The sequence below is a fragment of the Brachyhypopomus gauderio genome, chromosome 5 (assembly GCF_052324685.1).
Source record: "Brachyhypopomus gauderio isolate BG-103 chromosome 5, BGAUD_0.2, whole genome shotgun sequence".
NCBI classification, from domain to species: Eukaryota; Metazoa; Chordata; class Actinopteri; order Gymnotiformes; family Hypopomidae; genus Brachyhypopomus; species Brachyhypopomus gauderio.
Window position 1 is genome coordinate 14,048,142 of NC_135215.1, and position 14,864 is coordinate 14,063,005.

General features: G+C 44.2%; 1 protein-coding gene across 1 annotated transcript in view; it reads left to right on the forward strand.

Moving 5' to 3' along the window:
• Positions 1–11,750: 11,750 nt before the first annotated feature.
• Positions 11,751–14,864, forward strand: part of gfra4b (GDNF family receptor alpha 4b) — a 40,492-nt gene continuing 37,378 nt past the window's right edge. The window contains exon 1 of the mRNA XM_077005880.1: positions 11,751–12,166. Coding sequence (XP_076861995.1) covers positions 11,926–12,166 — 241 coding nt within the window. The 5' untranslated portion in view covers positions 11,751–11,925. The remainder of the gene's footprint in view (positions 12,167–14,864) is intronic.

Genomic DNA, 14,864 nt, shown 5'->3' on the forward strand with positions numbered 1-14,864 from the left:
CCACCTGGGAGTGAACCTCTTACATAAGATCAATAGATTGTCCCCCTTTTATCTCTCTCTCTCTCTCTCTCTCTCTCTCTCTCTCTCTCTCTCTCTCACTGCACCCCTGTCTTCCTTCTATTTCTCAGTCATTCAAGTGTTAAAGGAAACAAATCTCCCTCTTGCATCTCCTTCCTATGAGCCGCCAGCCTGAAATGAAACGGGCCGGTTCTGGATCAGTCCAGCATTCCTGCTTCTCCAGACCCCAGCCAACAGCTACACTGTTTAAACCTCTGGCTCTCAGTCCTGCTCCCTGCTCCTCTCTTTCCATTGATTACACATAAACAGGCCACATGGGGGGTTGGTTTCCATAAAATCTGTTTTCTGTTGGCTGGAAATAACAACATGAGGCGCTTGTTCGTTTCCTGTACCATTTCCGTAGTTCGCAAGATGACTCCTAACGGATTACCCAAATAATGAGGTGCAAGAAAACTTGGGCCTTGTTGCTGGAAGGATGTGTTCATGCCAGAATTGAATTGCTAGACAGACAGACACACACACACACACACACACACACACACACACACACACACACACACACACACACACACTTAATTATTAAATCACTCAGGGCTAACTAGATTTTTTTTGTGAATAGGTTAACAAATGTCTCACACTGCCAAACACAATCTTTCTGGTGTGCAGAAGTTAAATGAGTTCTCAGCTTGCAATGCATAAGACAGTTAGGATTACATTATCCACACTATATGTGGCCCAGTAGCGTGGGACATACATTTCTGTCCCTTTTTCTTGTCCACTTGAAAACAATCATACACAATCATGTTTACGATTACCAAGACTGACCTTTGAGGAAAGAAATTTAAGAAATAAAAAAAGGAGGCACTCCAGCACAGCTGGGCCTTACATTCATGATTTCATTAAGATCTGATCCCCACGGAGAAGACTGACACACCTGCAGGTATGCAGATGAAGTTTACCTTTTTTTAGTGAATGCCTTTGAGTTTAATACTTGCGCAGAGCTGAAGCAGAATACAGGCCCACCTTTCTTTTTTATGTAAATGCTGGACAATTATCTTGAATAAAGATGCCTTTATTATGTTAATGAACGTGACAGTGTCTGCTTCCACCTGTTGGTAATAAAATACTGCACCCTCAGTCAGTAGACATGGACTGGGAACCATGTTTTGAAACAGCTTCTTGCATTGACAATCTATATATTGCAATATATATATTGCATGAGAATCAGAAGAAAACGAGATTGAGAGCTCAAGTATGTAGTTAGTGCATTCCAGACTGTTACCTGTGCAAAGCCGGTGTGGAAGATGGGGGATGTGTTTGACAAGGTTTTCGTGCTCCGTGGTTCTTTCTGTTGGTGAAATTAAAGCACATTTCAAGTTAACAGCAAAGACTGCAAGCCATTTCAGGAGTTGTCAGATCTGACCCTAATATCCCAGCATGCCGCTGAGCTGTGAGGCTAAGTGATGTGTGAAGCAGTGCTTAAGGAGAGGTTCACTCTAACTCGCTCCACACCTTATTAAAATTGTTGTTTCCCCTCATTTGTAATCACACATGGCACCACCTCTCTGACAGCCTTACTGAGAAACTCCTCTACAGAATCTCAACGGACTAAAACACTCCAGTGGGAACCATCACTTAAGCTTTAAAAATCCCCCATAAATCTGCTGTTCTGAAAAGGGTAAACCGTGCAGTCCTGGATGAATTTGTGCATTAAATGTTTATTCAAAGAATAGCTGGATCGGATAACAGTAGCATTTAATACAACAGTTCGTTTGTGGGATTACTTGTATTTGCTGTAGGACATCCAAGCCGTGTGGAAATATCCAAGCACGGCGTTCGCCTCCACAGCCTCTAGAGTGCACGTTTGCTCACACTCAGGTGCTTGTGTCAGAGGGCTTTATTCAATTCTCACCTCATTTGCTCAAGAATCTTTACTGTGAACCTCCCCATGAATACTTCTCCGCCCATCCCTGCCTCACGTGAGGCGATAATCTCCGGCAGTGTGATTAAAGCACCGACCCAGCCAGGCCCACGTGAATTGTGTGGCGCACGCGGGCTGCAAAAGAAACGCCTGGCTTTTATTTACTATAAACCTGTTTAGTGTGTGAGCGTATAATGCAGGCAGGGTGACTGATGCTTGCGTTGAATAAGAAGAGAGCGCTATGACTCTTTGTGAGCTCTTTGTAGTTGGATGTTGGAAATTCAGAAGTCGGCCATGATCCTCTGGTATTGAACCCACCCCTCCGCTTTCTCCCCACTCATTACTTCCTGTCTCTGTGTAGAAGAGAAGACATTAAATTCACTCCAGTACTTAGCAGGCTAGGGTTCATCAACAGCTGCCTGCTACACTGGCCACACTGCACAGTGACTAGTGGCTTTTTCTCCTGAGAGGCCCCTCAGGGCCAAAAGCTTATTGCATGGGTGACTTTTCCTGGACCAAATGGTCACCTTTGAGACCATGTGGGTTCTTTAGAAATGGACTCCTTAATGGGTCATGTGTGTCTTTATGCTCTGTTCACCATTCAGTGTCTACAATGACCATTTAGTGTCTGCAGTGTTTAAATAGTGGTTTTTTTGTGTCCTGCCAAAAAAAAATTTGGCTTATTTGCCAAAGAACATGTGAAAATGTCTATTTCGTGACCAAAAAATTATTCAATTTTCAATCCTCAAGAAAGGGCCTTACTGAGAAACTCCTCTCCAGAATTCAGTTTAAACAGTAATTCAGCCTCTTCCAACCCCAGAATGGAGCTGTTGGAGTGAACATGAGGCACACACTCACTGGACTTTACACGGTCTGTGTGGTGGGCTGACCCTTTGAGCCACAGGGTGCAGTGGTGGTGGGGGGGGGTGTGGGAGTGTGGGGGGGTGTGATTCAGCAGACCCTTTGGGGCATGGCTTTGTTGGCAGGCGGCTTGCTTAGACTGTTTGGACCCCCTCCCTCAGTGCTAGAGGAAAAGAGCACGCTCAGGAAACCACTGAATTATAGATGCAGAAACAGGAAATTCCTCCACCCCTCAGCCACTGTCATTCAGCGCATGACCTTTGACCTAATCAATTAGCCCAACCAGAAGCATGTGGCAGAGTTCCTCGGGCAGCTGAACACAGTTTCAGATTTATGAGAGACTCCTGCCCCTCTCAGGACAGACCCCGAGAGCTGGGTGGTCACCGTTAGCGGCAAATAGAACAGCACAGCCTGTTGGCTAATTCCATAGCACATCTCACACAAAATTGGATTGATTATGTCTTCATTTTTTTTAAATTTGCATTTGAAGTTACTCGGTGTAGGCCTTGAGCATTAAGAAGAAATTGGTTGTTTAATTGAGCATATCATGAATGCAGTAGTAGATGACCAATTAATGTAATTATTCAGGACATTCCCAAGCAGAGTTCATCAGAATTTCCTGAAAAAGCTCTTTAATTGAATTAGAAAACACGTCGATACTTAAATCCTGGTTTTAGAGGCTAAAGTCTAAGTGTGGTCTTCAGTTTAGATAAGGTTGAGGAAGCAGCTGCTCAGCAATGCCAGCCCAGTACAGACCGCATGTGAACCTGCTCATCCCCAGCACAGTACAGACCCCATGTGAACCTGCTCATCCCCAGCCCAGTACAGACCGCATGTGAACCTGCTCCCCCCACAGACTACTGCTGCTAGTTTTATTTGACAAGACAACAAGCTAACTGTGACTCTATAGCTATTCATGCTTTGTGCATGAATTGAGAGATACTCCATTGTTGATAAATGACCATCGGTGGAATTTAAATGGTTTGTGGTCCCAAGTTTCTTAAGATCACAGAAGAACAGGTTCTACACAACAATACAATGCACCATGTGATCATGCCGAAATACCCCATAATAATCTTTAATGGAGACACCATAGACAAAAGGAAGACAAAAGCAAAACCATGTAACCGTGGTTACACATGATCAAAGGTCCCCCGATTCATGGGTCAACATGAAACACAGTGTTGGTACTGAGACAAAGTCAGTGATGTAATTTTCACCTTCTGAATGAGTCCTTAAGATGGCAGTGAACAAACACGCCATATGTAATCAATGTGAAGGGAGTTGGGTCAACTTAGAGGGAAGAATCACAGCGTTAGGTGTCTCTGCTCAGCAGCATGAGGAGGGCCATTTTGAGCCCAGCTCTACAGGATAGCCCATAATATGCCAATCAGCTTTGATTGAAGTTCTTCTTTCCTGTGCCAGCTCTCTGATCATTCGCTTCAGGTCACGTTATGCAGTGGGAAACTCTCAAAAACTAATTGGTTGGATCCAAAGGTCATTTTGGTTAGTCCTTGAACTTGTGGCAACGCTTTAGTATTTGACATTTGATACTGAGAATGTCTTCAGCCTTTTTTGAGGAGGCACGGCCGTCTGAAAGTTTTGGAGCTGTCGTAACTTGAAGCAACTCAGCTGTTTTGTTGGTCTTTTTTTCTTTGGTCTCTTCTTCACACGGATTCAGGGTACACTGTGGGGAACAGTTGGTCTCATCACTGATGTGCCTCTGCTGGGTGTAAAGAGTGAACCCTCTATCACCCACCCTATTCACAGTTGTGTACCCTGTTCCGGAAAATTCCATTTAGCATGTAACAGCGTTACCTGTCTGCGTGATTACAGTATTAAACCGTATATGAACCGGAGTTACCAGATTTCCACACCCAGAGTTCCAGGGATGGCTACTTTCACCAATTACTTATTTAAACATCATGAGACTGACACCAAGTATATTGCCTTATTATTTATGACGTCTCTTAGTCAGCCGAACGGCAAGCGTTGTTGTGATGCAGGTCCCCCAGGGCCCGGAGATAGAGATCTAATGAACTCATTCTGACCTCCCCTCATTCATCCTGCACTCGTTTCTGATATTGATTCACCTGGATGTGCGGACTGAGACACTTTTTAAATATTTGCTCTGGTAAACCAACATGAACACTCCATTACAGGAGCTGTTAGTAACGGACAGCGTACGCGCCGTGTCCTGTACCTGAGAGATACCCTGCTTTAACATCCAAGATGCCAAATACCATTGTTGCTAGGCATCTATCTCCATAGTCACCCAGGCATTTTAATGGCCTCCTAGATATTTAATGAAGCTAGCTATGGGATGGTGTGGTGGTGTGGAGAGGGTGGGGGGTTGTTGAGGATTAAAATGACATGCTTGGAATGATGAAATGACTATTGCAATGTAAAGGAAAGAAAAAAAAAATCAGGTAATAATGCATTAGCTGGGGTGATGTGTCAAGGTGCATGCAGCAGGACCCCTGGGTAGGTCCGCACACAGGACCAGGTTTATGAACCCACTCCTCCATATTATAGAAATGTTCTGGGAAGCCAAACTGTTATTGGTAAGCTCTCCGGCACATGGTTTGTTAATCAGAGGCCTCTGTAAACATACTGATGAGCAAACCTCTGTTTGGGCACTTTGTGGCAGCCACTCCCGGATGGCAGAGTCATTATAAAATGCAAATGCGTCTGTCTTCTTAAGACACCACTGCTCTTGTCTCGTTGGCTCACTCTTGAGTCTATTAAAGACAGCAATCTGGAAAACAAAGAGCGAAGAAATGACATTTTGAAATGACGTGGCACATGAAATATCAATAGTTATCATATGAAAGAATGAGAGAAAGTCTTCCTATGGGATTTATTTAATGGAAGCATTGCTGAGAGAGAAGGGGTGGGTATTTTTATTTATTAAAAAACTTTTTTGAGGTTTGGATTCCACATTCGCTCGTCGCTGTGTCGCTATGGTGCTGTTGCTTGCTTTGCACCCTGAGCTGTCTTGATCAGCAGTTCCCTTATGGTCTTTGACACTACAAGCTGCTCTTCTGTAATTTGGGTAATTGTTACTCCCGCTCCCCTCCAGCGCACACACACACACACACACACACACACACACACACACACACACACACACACACACACACACACACACACACACACACACACACCAGGCCCGCTCCCTGCCTGATACAGCTGTGAACCCAATTCCGGGTCAAGTCAGTATTGTGAAGTCAGTTATTTGCAGACACAATACCACAAGCTCTAAGGATGCAGTCCATCCTGCAGCCTCTGACCTCTAATGCACTGCTACAGCTAATAGTAAATGCAACAGTGATTTCGCAGCATGGACACTGGGCTCTGGTACGGTTCAGGGTCACGACCCCGTGTGCTGCATGCAATGCTTTAACCGCATACATCACGGCCTTTAAACCATGGGCCGCTGTTGACTCAGGTGCCATCGGATTATTTTTGGCCACCATGGCGGCGGGTGATAGATGTTTGAGCGCAACCTTTTCACCCCTATAAGAAGACACTGAGGGCCCCGTGAAAACAGGGAGAGTGATGGCTTTATGAATTCACTCTACAATAGCACCCGCAGAGCCAGATCTACTGCTGTGCTGGTGCTGCTCTGCAGCAGTTAATCTCTCATTTCAGGGGTGGTAATGGATGAAATCTGAAGTATCATCTGAAGAGAGGGAGAAACTTTAGAGGTGCTCATGAGCCTGAGATACAGCAGCGTGAAGGGAGACGGGGCCACTATGTTTTACGTCTGCTCTTCAGACGAGAGGGAGAGGGATTTGGCGTGCAATGCTGGGAGATGCGGCTAAGTGGTTTCCTGTGTGTTTTATGATTACGTGCGTCACACCGTCCTCCTCTACGTACAGTATGCGTGCGGCGAGGTGTGTACTAAGTGTACCTGTGGATTTGAAATTTGAACGTGCGTGTGTGTGCACATGTGAAGTGCATGCCATTGTGTTTACGTCTATGCCTGTGTGTGCGTTTGTGTGTGTGTGTATGCATAGAAGTGTTTATAGGTATCTGAATGTGTGCAAACTATATTTAAGGACAGACAGATCCCAGCCACTGTAACTTAACCTAAGACATCCAGAAGGATGCGTGCAGGAATGATGTTGCTGTGTGTGTGAAGGAGTTGACCACACACCCACAACCCCAGCGTGGGGTCTCCTGGAAGCAGGTGCTCCCTCCTCTCCTGCGGTCCAGCTAAGACGCCTGAAGCTCCCACATTAGAGAGTCGTCTCATGACCTTCTGGCTTAAATAGGACCGTAAGGGAAACAATAGGCCTTTATTTTCCCTCCAGGACTTATTTGCCACTCACTGTACAACGTGCCGGCAAAAACATGAAATTCATTCTCAACATGTTGTGTGATTGGCAGATAATTTAGGCGGAAATGTTTATGGTAGTGAGGCCAGCCATCTGCAGAGTGATTTCTGATTGTTTTCATTTCATACAGTCAGCAGCACCACTGCAGAAAGCGTTGATAAAAAAAAATGTTAAAGGCATTTTCCACCGTGCACAAGGGGTGGTCACCAGGCTGTGTGTAAGTGATCCTTTTCTATGACAAAATTACCATGGGACACCCTGTGAAACGGTCCAACCACTTGGGGTATTATGAAGTGCTGATGAATGTGTGTATGTGTCCACGCCTATATCCACATGGTGAAAGTACGGCTTATGAGTGTGGCTTTGATGTAATTATTTTCCCTCTAGACCTGGTGGGGTATATGAGTGCAGTGTTTATAAATGTAGTGTCCCACCAGTCCTGCTCAGTGACCCATTTCCCATAGGCTTTGTAGCGAGATCATTCTCATTTGTAGAGAGAGCGCATTCATAGTGATGCTAACTCCATCTCATTATAATCTTTGTGCTTTATGACTTTTGGGAAACATACTCCTTGTCCAGTTAACCGTACCAAGCTATATTTAGCTATTTATATTTAACTTTTATAATAAAAAGGATAACGATGAGGGGAAAGATGGCATTTCAAAAATGACTATGAATAATTTTGTCTTTTTCATGCTTGCCCTCTTAGGTATTATCTAATACATTATTAATTATTATTATCTAATACAGGCAGAATGGCTCCACGGCCCCTTAGCCGCTCTTGTCAAGCCATGAGGTCTCGCACCTGGACACGCACGCTCTTCATCTGGCTTTTGTCAAGCATGCAGTGGGGGTGACCCTGGGCAGGGCAGGTCAGAGCTGAAAGCAGAGACAACAGCAGCGCGGTGACACACATCCCCACCCCGTGTGCCCCCCTCATCACCACGGATACAACCAGGCCCCTACCAGTCATTCTGGCACCACGCCGAGGTCGCTGCTCCCTTACAGTGTTTACAAATTCTGATATACATTACAAAAAAAAATGGGCTGAAGTGAAAGATCCTGAAGTTGTTTTTTAATAATTCATCTAATATGCTCGGAGCTCACATAGTTTGATGTCACGGAGCTTTGCTGCCCTGCTAGTGATGTCCACTTGTGTTTACGTGGCTGTGTGGAGTTCCCCTGGCTGTGAGTGGAGTTTCCAAAAGCAGACCCAGTCCAGCGAGGCACGGTGTTTGGAGACCACGTTGTCTAATAGTAATCATAACATGCTGACTCTTTAGGAAACCTGAGATCCTTGATGTATACAAAGGGTTGTTGCATTTAATTTCATTTTGTTTGCTAGAAATAAAAGGTGTTGAGTACGCCTTCGGGAGGAGACCGTGGAGTGACGAGGTGTTGTGGAACTCCAGTCTGGGCAGGAACCGTGAGAACTTCAGCTGGAGTTGCAGGCAGAGCTGTGGACAGCTTCTGCTTTGCATCAGCAACCCCCCCCCCCCCCCCCCCCCCCCCCCACCATCGACACCACTACCCCTAAGCCCCCCTGCCTGCCCCAAAGAACCAGTGGAGAGGTGCAGGAGATGATGAGGAGATGGAGGGGGTGGAGATGGAGAGCTGTGTCACAGGGAAGAGAAGTGAGACTTGTAGGAAGTGTGCTTGGAGTCAGGAGTCTCAAACTCCTTCAGTTATTTCCTACTCATTTTGCAAGTATAGGAAAGAGACAAAACTACATTGGGTTCCAATAGTAGAGGAAAATAAAAAAGTCACATGCCATTGACAACTGTGGTGCTGAGATGGGAAATGACACGTTATTACCTGATGAGTCTTCAAAAATATTGGAACTATAAAACTCTCCCCTGTTCTGTTCACACTCTCAGTCCAGGACTCTTGCAGCACTCCTGGCCCTGAGGAAGCTCTCTCCTCCCCTACGGCCTGGTGCACAACCACATCCTGCACATGGCCCCTTTTCCTTTTCAAGTTGTCGCCGGTATTTCTTCTGTCCTCTTACATCCTGATGCTGCACCCAACATCAAACCCCCACCCACCACCTCCACCACCACCATCACCACCACCTTCTTTCATGTCTCCTGCCAGTCAGAGATCCCACCATCTTAAGATCTATCCAATTTGCTAGATGTCGCAGGCTCCATTCTCCTCTCCTCAGAAACAACTTATGTCACCCAGTGAGCGCGGAGCTACATCCGCACGCCAGTTCAGACTCAAAGCCGAGAGGCTTCTCACTCTTGTTCACATCTGGGCCCCGGCGGGCCGGCGGCCGGGCCGGATCCTGTAATCTTGCACCTCAGAGCACGGGCAGCAGTGAGCCAGGGCCAACTCCATTCTCCCTGTGATCCTCTAATGACTGAGGGCTCATCCAGTCACTCCCTCCGGGCCACTGCTGTTGTGCTATTGCCATGATTAGATTAGTGAGGGTAAACAGTCCTGTATTGTTTGAGCTCACTTAAAAAAGGAGGCCTTCTAATAGTCCGTGTTTTTACAGTGGGCTGGTCTTATGTTTTGCATTTAACTTAATTTAGAGGATACATTATATACATAGATTTTCTGGATAATATTTTAAAAAATCACAAACACAGCTAAGCAAAACAGTTAAATAATACAAAGTCTAGCCTTTTGTGATCTGTTTGAAGTGCAATGTGAAAACCAGGCTGGGAGTCGTGTATTGGAATTGCTGTCAGGTAGGTGCTGTTCGTGGTTAACATCTGCTGTTGTTTGACACTGTGTTTGGTGCAGGGATGGGCCATAGAGGAATGGGTGCAGAGAGCTCTGTTTCCAGTGCTCCCCGCAGCGCATGGTGTGTGTGTGTGTGTGTGTGTGGCATTCTGGGAACACCACAGACATCTGAATTAAACATGGTGTTTCATGCAAAAGAGCTTAAATGTGGGGCGAAATATAATGGTTGGATGAAGAATATCAAATGACAACAAATATCTGAAAGAAGTGGCAGTGTTTGAAGCAGGCTCCTCCCTACCCGGACCTCCCCTAAAGACCAGGATGTAAACATTTACAGACCAGCGCAACCTTAGTGTACTTGTCAGTGCAGAGCTGAACGACTAAGGGCCGCTGCTGGGAGCATCCTCCATACACGCCGACATAGGCCACAGGCGCCTGTTTCACACACTTCTCATCTGTTCTACTTTCACCTACATTTAACCATTCAGAGCACAGCACAGGCTGACGATACGAGCACCTATCTTCTGTCCACAATGGCATTGAGGCTTTCCACATGTTCAGCAGAGAGCATCTGAGCTCCTGGGACCAGACAGATATTCAGCAGGCTTTTAAGACACATTAAAACTGGGAGAGGGGGAGTGGGGTGTGGTCAGAGGCTAGAGCCCCCCCAACAAAATTCACCCTGCCATCTGGATGTCATGTCCTGGACACGGCCATGGAACAGCAGAACTGAGATGTGTGCCAGGACACACTACTTTGCCCCACGAAGGAAAAACCCATATTTCACGTTGGCATGTGCCAGGGCGGTATGCCATAAGGATATTTCAGGGTTTTTCAGAAGGGTATTTAAGAAGGGCTTTTCAGGGGTATCTCAGAAGGGTACTTCATAAAGGTACTTCAAGGATGTTTCTGAAGGGTATTTCAAGTAGCCTATTGGTATTCCAAGCTGCCAATAACAATGCCACATTTTTGTCAGCTTTAAACTGCCAGCTTCTGAGATTTTGAAATATTTTATTAGTGTGTGTGACTTTAAACAGTACATTAGAGTTGTTTGTAGTCTGATCGGTTACATCTCTGAATCTCTGTGGCCCTGTGCTCATTGCTGTACAAAACTGAGTCATGGAAGTTAACAAGGAGCAAAGCGAAAGGTTACCTGCCTAAACTCTAAATCCCCATGCCTCACAACACGCAAATCAAACCCTGACCCACCTTAGATTTTATTTAAGCTTTGCCATATAGGACTGAACATTAGTTGAACTTGTCAGTTCAATCAACTCATAATGACACTGGTTACAGCATTGTAATGGTCGCGCGCACTAAGCTCTTTCGCGCACATTAATGGGCTGATTGGCACGGGCACGTGAACGTGAGAAAGTTGCCTATAGGAGCCCAAGTCCCTATGATCTCGCGCCATAATCAAGATCAGCATTGTCCCTCGGTATGAACGCAAATCACACATCCCGACTCTAGCCTCAACCAGGTGTCAATTTCCATCCTGGGAATCTCATTAAATGCCTTCAGCGTTTGTGGCGCGTGCTGCTGATGCCCCTCTTTAGCGCCTTTTCATGATGATTAGGCTATAATTTAAAGACTCTAAAGATGCGCTGAACAGCAAATGTACTCAACACGTCCGCTATCGCCGTCTCTACGTATGAGACATGGGAAAAGAAGAGCGCTAAGTGCGTGGACAAAAAAAACATCTCTGGAGCTACTGCGCTTTTTGCTGAATTTTAAATCCAAAACCAGGCACAGTTTGTCCAGTCCTAGCCCGCAGTTTGTGCGAACACTTTCACTAGACGCCTCTCTCTCTCTCTCTCTTTCTCTCTCTCTCTCTCTCTCTCTCTCTCCCCCCGAATCTCCTGCTCTCACGCGCGTTCACGCTCTCCGAGCTCCAGTCTGACGTTCCAACAGTTTCTTTCTGCGCGGAGTTTGAAGGGACCTGTGGTGTGGTCACTACTGTGATCCAGGACGCGCACCAATATTACAGTAGCTTTACCGGACACTGATTTCCCTGACCAAGGACAACTTTCACTAAAACCTGAATTACAAATATTGCGGCACACAATATAATTAGCTGTTAATTTCATTTGTATGTTATCGCTTTTTGGCTTTTTACGCCAACCTATATTAAAGCATTTGGGATTTTTCGCGGTTACAAGTGTCGTTTTGCGTCACATTTTGATATGTGTTCTGCACGGGCGAGGAACTCATACTTCACATGGTAACAGATATATGAACAAAGCAGTCCTGCCATATTCGGAATTAGATATCTTCAGAAATTATAAAGAAATGGACCTTATCAGCATTTATTTCATTCATCTGTTTTTTTCAGGTAAGGGACCCTCGTTCCGTTTATTCTCATGATTATAAGTAGCATACGCTATGACTTAAACTACAATTGGAACATCGTGAAAATAATGAAGTTATCTCGTACAGGACTCGTACGAGGCTTGACAGCTATCAGACTTTTGAGATTGCAGGTTGAATCTACATTCGTGAAACACATACTTTTCGAAATCTGAGCTGAATTATTCATGAAAATTAATGGATCAGTACCCAGGACGCACGAAGCGCGAGTCTGGTGGTCACACATGTACCAGCGTTGACCTGTCCTGACGTGGTGTTAGTAAAGACGTCCTGCTAAGTTGACGGTGAGGACATGACTGTCCATTTGTACGAATGTTGGCGGAAAACAAGTTTGAATACGCTGTAATTCGGTTTTGCCACGTCGAAGAGTTATTGGGTGTTAACTGCTTTAATTGCAGGAATCATTTCGTTTGTCATGGAGTGTATGGTAACATAAACACAATAAGATCAGGCAGGTCATGCAGGTCGTTAGTATTGGCTTATAGATTTTCAGGTAAGCAGCATGCACTACACTTCGATTTTCAGTGGGTCAATGTAATATGAGCCCACTGAACGAGCAGCTTCACACCGGCCACAGGGACTCGGCACTTAGACGGACCTGAAACGAATGAGTCTGTGGTGTCAGCTGATTGGATCATTAATTTCATAAATGTTTCTGTTGGATCTGTATTTTAATGAGACTTTTAGATAACTGTGTTTGTGTGTGTGTGTGTGTGTGTGTGTGTGTGTGTGTGTGAAATTTGAAATCGAAATTTGCTAATGATAAATAATAAATGCATATTTCTTTAAAAAAGAAAAATCATAGAATCATCCATTAAAATCATAGAATCATCCATTAAAATCATAGAGTCATCCATTAAAATCATAGATGGTTTTGAATAATTTGAATTATTGTGCATCCTATCAACTTGTTTCACTAAGGATTTAAATATTGCATAATGCACATACAAAATTTTGGTCATGAAAGTCTAAGTACAGCCATTACCCTTGTAAAAAAGTCAATCACATAGGCCTACTTCAATCAGATAGCTTTAAGGAGTCATAAGGTGGTCCATATCTGATATTTGAAGTAGAAGTTGTAAATATTGAACATTGTTGTGAATATTGAAGTCAAGTTCTAAGCATAACCATGACAACAGATTGGCACTGCAGTGTTCTCAGTAGAGGGGGAAGGTCAACTGTTCTGAAGGCTTTTCTTCTACAGACATTGATCTTCTGACGAGTGTGTTCACACAGTTGATTTTTTAATTGGTAACACCCATGTGCATGTTTATTTAGTGTTAGACCTGTTGAAAACCACAATAGAGAAAGCTTATGTGATTTTGGCATGAGGAGAATGAATAAATGTTTTCATTAACAACAGCTTTAATGAAAACCTTTTGAACCTTTGGAATAGCTACTAACTGGCTGAGGGGAACTCACAAGAACATTTGGTTCCCGATTACACACAGAGTAAGGTGCTGAGGAAGAAAACCCGAAGCATCACATCATCTGAAGATATTTTTTTCATTTTAGAGTCATGGCCTCAAAATAAACTCAAATATGCCTTCTCCATACCAGCAGGCCTGTTGGAAGGTTTACAGGAACAACATCCTCTTCCATAATCCAGCTGTTTGTTACAGCCTTGAACAATGTTCATATAGTCTTAGTAAATTATTCTTGTAGGACTGTGCTACATGAAGCAATAAAAAATGGAATGCCAATAATTATGAAGCCATGTAATATATCTTAGCAATGAATTATTTGTTTTCTACAATATCATTTTTCTTCATTTTCATGAAATGGGGTAAATAATTCAGGATCTGAATGTATATGCGCTCTGTAACTTGGTTTTTATAAAATTCTTGGCTTTCCGCTGCATTCTGTAATTGTGTCCCTGAGCAAGGCAGGTCCCTCAGTTGAGATGAAAAGATTATTTTGAGAACTTTTTGGTGCTTTTCCACATCTGAAACTCTAGGAAAGAACACCAAAAATATAATACTTTATAGGGACAGGCTTGAAATCTGACACAAATCTGCCAAAGACTTTGTCCTTTAAACACCTGCCCATAGTGTGACGATAGTTTGGCATTCAGCTGAAAATCCACGACATGCTCTGTGTTTGTATTTTAGGGTACAGAGTTAAAGTGAGTTAGGATGCTGCATTAGCATGTAATGTATTCACCTCAAAATCTTTGGCATGGCAAAGATTTGTCTTTGATACCCCAGTAGTACTTTGTAGTTTGGGTGGAGCTTCACATCAGCTCTAAAATGAGCTGAACTTAAAAAATCTTAAACAAAAACACAACGACAGTGGCATTGCAAACTTTGTTGGACCAACTTTGCATAAGGAGTTGGAAGTTAATGCTTATCTAATGTAATATTTAATACACTTAGTCTAGAGGTAATTCCTTTTACCAGAGAAGACAGAAAAACAGCCACTTCCCCACTGATTAGATGAGCCAGGAGTCGATTTGAGCTCAAAGATCCTGTGAAGCAGAAAGTCTATCCGTGTCCATTAGCCAAATGAATGACTGACATATGTTAATTCTGACCTTGCTATGTCATTAATTTTATTGACATGGCAACTACACCAGTATCGACAGCTTCCTGTAGCAGTCTAGCCTGACTTACTTCTGCACGATCTACGTAACATTTTTATGGATCACATTTTTGGCAGGGGAG